The sequence below is a fragment of the Bactrocera latifrons genome, unplaced genomic scaffold, assembly GCF_001853355.1.
Source record: "Bactrocera latifrons isolate USDA-ARS-PBARC rearing strain unplaced genomic scaffold, ASM185335v1 scaffold_17, whole genome shotgun sequence".
Taxonomy (NCBI): domain Eukaryota; kingdom Metazoa; phylum Arthropoda; class Insecta; order Diptera; family Tephritidae; genus Bactrocera; species Bactrocera latifrons.
Genome location: NW_017535185.1, coordinates 1,632,238 through 1,641,154, shown reverse-complemented (window position 1 = coordinate 1,641,154; position 8,917 = coordinate 1,632,238). Strand labels below are relative to the sequence as shown.

At 32.2% G+C, this 8,917-nt stretch overlaps 1 protein-coding gene and 1 pseudogene across 1 annotated transcript in view; both read left to right on the top strand.

Moving 5' to 3' along the window:
• LOC108966776 (farnesol dehydrogenase) overlaps nucleotides 1-1,744 on the top strand; it is a 13,468-nt gene extending 11,724 nt beyond the window's left edge. The window contains exon 3 of the mRNA XM_018929822.1: nucleotides 1,156-1,744. Within this exon, the coding sequence (XP_018785367.1) occupies nucleotides 1,156-1,326 (171 nt within the window). The 3' untranslated portion in view covers nucleotides 1,327-1,744. The remainder of the gene's footprint in view (nucleotides 1-1,155) is intronic.
• A 300-nt stretch (nucleotides 1,745-2,044) lies between these two features.
• Nucleotides 2,045-3,918, top strand: LOC108966703 (annotated as a pseudogene).
• The last annotated feature ends 4,999 nt before the right edge of the window (nucleotides 3,919-8,917 follow it).

The window sequence follows — 8,917 nt, the reverse complement described above, 5'->3', positions numbered from 1 at the left end:
AGTTCGTGTTAAAATTTGAGACTAATCGGTTTAGCCGTTTGCTAGTAATGTTGCTCACCGTCTATGAAAACACCATTTTGAGAAAAACGCGTGCGTTTGGCATGCACTTTACAAATCGTCACCTGAAATGCAAAATAACGTAACAACATTTTCGGAAATTTACAGTGGCATGAATGAAACACGAAAWAAAATGGAACATGAGTGAAACAAATTTTTAATATTTGTTAAAACTGGTTTATATCTGAGTGCAGAACCTGAAAACCTTGAACATATGTAATATTATGTTTGTGATTTGATTTCGGATTTTTTGATGATACGTTATYGTGGCGAAACGTSCTGGCGAAATACTCTGAAACGCTTTTTCAAATTTGTATGTAACTTCGAAAATATTCACCGGAACGAAATGAAATTTTAAATATACATATATCGTCAACTAAAAYGCAAAACAACGTATCATAAAAAATGAAAATCGCTGTCACATAAAATAACCATTTTATAAACAAAACTAAAATTTTGTCTCAATATAATATGAGTGTATGTTAACCTGTACATAACCATTTTATAAACAAAACTAAAGTTTTGTCTCAACACAATATGAGTATATGATAACCTATGTACATATAACCATTTTATAAACAAAACTCAAATCTAGTGGTCCCTTTTATATCATTTTCCCTTCGCGTGTAAACTTGTAATAATTGATGATACGTTATTTTGCATTTTAGTGCATGATTCATGATTCATGATTGCTATCTATGGATTCAATGATGAATAAATATTAAATAGATATTTTTAGAATATAATTGAATGTTAATTAGTTCCACATGAATACGTTTAGCGTATAATTGAAGATTATCCTTGTTTTCAAGGTTTCCTTTAAATGTTAGTATACAAAAGAAATAACTCTTTTGCAGAATTTAAAGTTTCTTTTTATTTGGAAGTTTTCGAGTATAAAAGGTATCTTCTTAGAATATGAAAAAATAAAAAAGGAACAGTTCGTTTCATATGAAAAGATGAAAAATATAATTAGTCACACATACCTTTACATCTGAACACGGACTCATTCCGAATTATCGCATTTCTTCAGGCTATATSCTACTTATCTTCTTATACAAGTATGTATGTATATTTTATATATTATCTTTTGTGTTGTAGAGCGTCAGCCCTGGTGTAACGGATACGGAAATTGTGCCAGAACAATATAAGGGCGATGAGATTAAAAAGCTGAAATCGGAGGATGTTTCGAGCTGCATTATGTTTACACTCTCCACACCACCGCATATGCAGGTGCACGAGATCACTGTGAAACCGCTTTTGGGAGAATAAATTAAAAAATATGCATTACTTACTGGCAGTTAAAAAAGGGCATTTCTTTATCAGTTGATTTAATGTTGTAACAAGTACAGTCAACTATAAATAATAGTTAATTCCATTTATTTCAACCTTATCGGCAAGAGTGGAAACTATATAAAATACAGGCACATGCTACAGTTGAAAAATACACTATATTAAACAAAAGCGATGTTCAGAAGAGAATTTTTGGAAATTTAATTAAATTAAATTAGAATAAAATCAACTGATAGAAAAGTGCACTTCTTTATTTGCGTTTTGAACATTTGTTCGCTAAAAATATATTATAAGGTTTGGTAAAACTGTCTCCAAATTTAAAACTTTTAACTTAAAGGTTGTAAAAGTCGTCAATATCTCCGAAATAGATTTCATATTTGTAGAGAAGACATTACAATTTTGTTTAGGCGATTTCTTTTGACTCCAACTAGCTCACTTGTATAACTGATGTTAGATACAAAGCATATCAGCTTTAATTTTACAAATGTGCTACTCTTAGGAAGAGATGCTTCAGCTTCTCCTAAACAATTTCGACAATCTATACCAAACGATCAAATACCGGCTAAAACCCCCACAACAAAGTAGGTCACAAAAACACTAGGTTTTTAATTCTTTAGTAAACCAGTGAACTGCATGTTGAGCCCAGCCGCAAATTGAACACCAATAGCGCAGATAATACGACTTCCCTCGCAAATGACTTGCAAATATCGCACTTTCCAAGAAACCTTCATCACAGGAATCCGTTGACACGGCATTCGATTGGATCATCAAGGAATTGGGAGGAGTCGATATTCTTATCAATAAGAATGGCGTGGTATATTGGACACAGCGTGCCTTCAAATCGATGAAAGAACGTAATTTTGATGGTCATGTGGTTCTTGTTAATAGTATCACAGGTCACAATGTACATGTGATATACGGTAGCAATGAGCCATCGGTGTTAAATGTTTATGGCCCGTCTAAGTATGCAGTAACCGCTCTCATGTAAGTATTGCGTCAGGAATTTAGAGGACTGGGCACCAAAATTAAGATTACTGTAAGTATATTTTGTATAACAGTTATGTATATGTAAATATGACTTGTTAAGATATAAATATGTAATATACATACATATATGAATATTAGGGTGCTTCAAACAAAATTTTGAATCTTTTTCTTTAACTCCTACCCCCTCAAATGTAACTGATTGACAAAAAAAAAAAAAATCTTCCCTCAATCCAGGCGCTGTAGCTTATCTGTAAGGGGTCGCTATTTGGTTTTTAAGTTCCGATGCGTTTAACATAGAAATTTTCGTTTTTTTATTCAAACAAAAGTATCACCAACTAATTTTCGTTTCTCAAAAACAAACATCATACAGTTAACTTTTCAAACTTTAAAAATGTCTGCGACAAAGTTTGATTATCACAATTAGACGATTAAATATAGTGATTTAAAATTTGGAATTTTTTCAATAAAAATAAAAAAAAAATTTCTGAGAATAATAATTTTGTCGCGGGAATTTTTAAAATTTGAAAAGTCAACTTTCTGAATATGTGATGGTAATTTTGTAGAAATGAATGAGCATGAATATATATATGTATGTATATATGCTCATGATGTTTCGATTGTCAAGTGTTGATAAGATGGGAATAAATGTCCCGTCATGACATCTGTGGCTATTAACTTGGCGAGTAACATTATTACATATTACTTGAGTTGTTTATAAAAAGAAAATATTTATTAATGAGAAAAAATCTTCAACTAGTTACTAAAAAATATATTTAATGAGCACGTGTTAAAATTTGATACTAATCGCTATGATGAAAGAAATGAAAATCGCTGTCAGATAAAGTAACCAATATATAACCATTTTATAACCAAAACTCAAATTTAGTGGTCTCAATATGAGTGGTCCCTTTTATATCGCATTCCCTTCACCTGTAAACTTGTTGATGATAAGTTACTTTTTATTTTAGCTCACGATATGTACATTATCTATGAGTTCAATTATGAATAAATATTAAATAGATATTTTTAGAATATAATTGAATGTTAATTAGTTCCGTATGAATATGTTTAGCGTATAATTGGAGATATAATAGTTATTTCTTATCCTATATATAAAAGAAATAACTCTTTTGTAGAATTTTTTAAGTTTCTGTTTGTTTGGAGGGTTTCGAGTACAAAAGGTATAATTAGTCTCTTCTTAGAATATGAAAAAATAAAAAGGAACAGTTCGTTTCATATGAAAAGATGACAAATATCTTTAGTCACACATACTTTTATATCATTTCGAATTTTCGCTTTTTTTCCGGCTTTATCCTACTTATTTTCTCATATATATATATGCAATAATATATATTATCTTTTGTCTTATAGAGCGTTAGTCCTGGTTTAACGGATACGGAAATTGTGCCAGAATAATATAAAAACTCCGGGATATCAACACTGAAATCGGAGGATATTTCGAGCTGCATTATGTTTACACTCTCCACACCACCGCATATGCAGGTGCACGAGATCACTGTGAGACCGCTTTTGGGCGAATAAATTTCAAAAAATATATATGAAAATATATGTAAGTTCATAAGTATTTCGTTAATTGTAAATTATTTAATTAATTGCAATAAAATTAATTTTAATTGTTTTCAAGATTTTCTCTTCTTAACATCCCTTATGCTTAATATTGATGCGTGTTAATACTGCATCATTCTTGTATATATGTATTTAATTTATTTAGTTGCCATTCTTGTCGATCAGTTTAAAATAAATGTAATTAATTAATATTTATAGTTTCCTTATACTTGCTACACAGTAAAATCAACTGATAAAGAAGTGCAAGAACCATACAAATTAACTAATGAACTACGCACTTTTCTATCTGCCAGTGAGTTTCCACTGATGCAAGATAAATTATACTATTTATATTAATGAAGAAGATTTGTATTAAGGCACCAGTAACATAGTTGGGTTCAAAATATAGAAAGCCCAAAAATCTTAACGTATATATCGTGAACTAAAATCCAAAATAACCTAACATCACTTTTCATAAGTTTACAGGCGAAAGAAAAACGATATAAAAGAGACCAGTGATATTGAGACCACTAAATTTGAGTTTTGGTTATAAAGTGGTTAAATTGATGATTATATCTGACAATGATTTTAAATTTTTTTTGATGTAACGTAATTTGGGATTTTGGGTGACGATATGTATGTATTTACGAATATTAAACTGCATATTTAAACTAAGCTTACTTAAAAAAAAAGTTGTTGCATGACTAGCATTTCTGTGTGGTGTAGTCATATAAGCTATATTTATTAAAATATACCAACAAATTAAATTAAAAAAAGAAATTGCAAGTCATAATACGTTGTAAATAGCTGATATATGTGCATATGTATACTCTTACAAGCAATTAGAAATCGAAAGAGTTGCGCCAGCAAAGGCTTCTAAAGAGAGGATTACACTGCTTATCAACTAGAGAGTGACCAGAATAAACGATTTCACAACTAATCTGGCAAACTAAGTTTATGTCCATAAAAAAACAGGTTTAAAGAGTGTAGTTTTCGTCCATAAAAAAACAGGTTTAAAGAGTGTAGCTTCACTTACTCACTCAAAATCTAAAAAAAATATGTATATTCCAACCGAATCTCCTTAAATTTTTTATCATAGTACTGCGAGATTTTTATTTTTAGCAAATTAAAAAAACAACTATTATCAGCCGTTGCGGCAAATGAGCAGATCAACGTCTCAAAACCAAGAGATTACATATGTATATCGCATATTTACAGACGGACAGATGACTTGGATAAATTAACTTAGCTTGTCACACTGAACATATAATGTAGATCTCCGAAGTTTCTTTTGTATATGACAAACATCGTGGTAAATTTCAAATAGCCTGGTAAGTGTATAAAAATTGTATATATAATTCCTTTGGCTTTCAAATTCGACATGACTACCTTTATCTGTCGTACCTTCCGTAATTTAAGAATTAACGGTGTTGTGAAAATTATTTTATTGCTCAAAAATATAATATAAAGGGTTTTATTTGATAGAACTGATTAACTTCAAATTTAATACTTTTAATTGAAAAAATATGAAAGGAGTCAAAGCTGTGTGAACTTTTCAATTACGATTAAAATATTTGTTTTTTTAGAGTGTAGCGAAATGACTAACCATAATGTTTTCAAGTTCAAATGTCTTCCATAACACCCATACATATGCTATTTCAAGGTCAATGAATAAGCAAAAGATGCCTTGCTCAAAACCGGACTAATTATTTCTATATATTTGTGAAATCTCTAGAGAAGAGCGTGTATCAGACACAGTAGTTATTACTGCTAATATGCTACAAGCAAGTAAGGAAAGTTAGATTTGGGTATAACCGAACAACCTATGCTTTCGCAACTAGCAAGAATCAAATGCCTTTGAGAGCTGGCAAAACTTGATTTTAAAAATTTTGCGAAAGCATTGAAGATTATTCGACGAAATAATAAAATTATAATAAATAAATTACAAACAATTTTGGCATCTTTTTGTCTTATATTGAAGGCCATCAACTTCGACTTAGGTTTTATTTGTAGTTGTAGTCCGATTTCACTACTTTTCGCATTGTAACAGAGGAATGTTAGATACAGAGTTTCATTGAAATCGGTCGAGTGGGTTTCGAGATATGTGATTTCATCTAATAGAGGGCGGTGCCATGGCAATCATGTAGTTTTGAACCGGGCTCCTATAATGTCCTCATACAATCTCAGGGGTAAAATGAAATGTCACTGATTCGATGATGCTGCTCGTTCTTAGTTTTTTGTCGTGGAACATGTCAACAAAGTTTTATTAAGATATCTCAATTTCGACTCAATTTATCGCTTGCATGTGCTGAAAGATGGTCAGACGGACGGACGGAAATACAATCATTTAAAATTCAACTCGTTTAGTCACTCTGATCATTCATATATACATATGTGTGTATAACGTCATATCTATCTCGATTATTTTTAAGTAGGTGAACAAAACCCAAAATACTCAGTGCAACATGTTGCGAGAGTATAAAAATAAATCAGTGCTATGATATAAAGAGATAAGATAACATTTCTTCGGTAGAAAATTTTCAGTGATTTTTATTGATTTTAAGAGAGTAAGCGAAGTTCTATTTAAAAATTTGTCTTGCACTCGCTTAATCTAGTCATTCGCTAATAGAGTATAAGATTGAAGAGAGCTGGCGTATCACGTTTGATCTATGTTAATAATTCTGTCATAATGACTTGCTGTTTTTGACAATTAAATTTGTTATTGTATCACGTCGTACACATATACCGTGCGTATGAAAAATGACTGTCATGCAACAGCTGTCAATTGTTTTGTTTTCTCCAAGGAACTTTTATCATACTTTGTCAATTTTATCGTATTTTGCTCGGACTATTTGAGGTAGTATAAGTATTAGCTGGACCATAGAATGATTTATTACGAAAGCTGTTTACTCTTTGATTCTCCGGAACACCAATAACTGTTAGCGAAATAATGGTAAAAGTTCCTGTCCACATAGCATTGATTTTTGTCGAACTTTGACGTGGTTTTTTACTGCTTTCTCCTCACCTTTACCATGATATTTGGTCGATTGATCGTCTTTTATGAGTCGTTAGCATAGATCCAAGACTCATCGCCGGTAATAATACGTTTCATGACATCCATGTAGTCGGAAAGCATTGTTTCACAGAGGTTAACGCGAGACTATTTCTCGAAAAAATCGAGTGATTTTGGAACCCATCGTGCTTTTAACTTTCCTTGGAAGATTTCTCGACCCTCATTACTCAATAATTTGTACCAATCAAAAACACTTGCTCGCGACACACAATTATCACCGAAGCCCTTTTCTCACATCTTGAACGTTGCGGCACCAGAAATTTGATGCCCCCGTTAAGTTGTCTTCTTAAGGCGTACTACTGGCGGTTGCTTTACATCAACTTTTCTATCGGTATTCAAAGTCAATTAATAGCGTTATAAGGTTTTACTTAAAAACTCGAATGAGAAGGTAAGACATTTCTTTCTTAATGATACCGCCTTTGCGAAATTAAATCTGCAAGGATTTAGATGTTATACCTTTAGTCATCCAGTGGAACTAGTTGAAATTGGAATAAATTGCCTACACATACTTGAAATGGGCTCAAGACGTTTTGACCATACATGAGTCCGAACTTCACGTGCTTTTGCATATTATAGAGGTCTTAACTATACAATTATTTTCGGAGATCGGTCGTAAAATCTAACATACAACAATAAAATATTAAATATTGAGCTATATAGTTTAAAGCACTGGGCACCAAAATTAAGATTACTGTAAGTATATTTTTTATATACATTGATAATAGGGCACGTTGCGTAAATAATGCGTGAAGAGTTTCGGTTATCAATTTGTCGATTAGATAATCATAAATGCCAGTCATGACTTTTTAATACATACAATATATGTATGTTTATAAATCTCCAAACATACAAACCGGTACGCATATATAGTAAACTTTTGCTGGTAATATTCAAAGTAATTAGATCCAAATTTGTACGAATTTTTACAGTTAGTTAGCTTTTGACTATAAAAAGGTACAATTAGTCTAGTCTGAGATCATGCTCAGATAAAAGAGAGCAGTTAAAATGAAAAGATCAAAGATATTATTAGAATAGTGTGTATAGTGTATAAATTAATTGATGTTTGCAACACGACCTTAGGTCTATTGCGCCCTTACCGCTTTCCAATATGTTCACAAAGCCCAGCACTCTGATGAATTCCAGGAACTTTTTGGGCGCTATTGTGCTGATGTGATCCCCATCCACATAACCAAGGATCTTGAGCCGAGTTAACAACAGAGCGCCAGTCGTTTCTTACTTTTGCAATGTGGCGCCAATTGGAGATTCCACCTGGTCTTTCGAACGTCTTCCTCTTCCTCTGCTTCAACCGGCGGGTACTGCGTGAAATACTTTCAGAGCTGGAGTGTTTTCATACATTCCGTTGACATGACCTAACCAGCGTAGCCGCTGTCTTTAAATTCTGAACAATGTTAATGCCAACACACAATGCTGTTAGTTATGCGCGGATACCAAATTTAGGCATAGCCGCTGTCCAAAGCAGCTTTGAAATCGACTATGATATTTTCTACACATGTACCCTGCACTTTTGACAGTAAGTGCATGATGCACCCGTTGCTTTATAGCTTTACAATAGTTTACATTGCATTGCCTTACAGGGATCAAAACAGAGTCTATATGTAACATACTGTTTGCTTTGTTGAGAGCAACGAACTGTAATGCTTGTTTGTGGTTTTTGCTTTCGGTGCTATTCAACTACAATGCTTCACTGTTGTAAATTATATTAAACACTGTTAATGCAATACGTCACTCGTTGCTCCGGTGATATCAAATGCACTTCGGCAGCGGTCTAATAAACACCTATACGTAAACATGCATCTGCACGCTTTAATCTACATATGTTATTTTTTTTTATAAATATTTTATTATAAATTTCTGGCACAGACAAACAGCAGAAGCTAATGAAAATTCACCACTCACCAAATGGTAGGGTTGCTTCAATTTCTC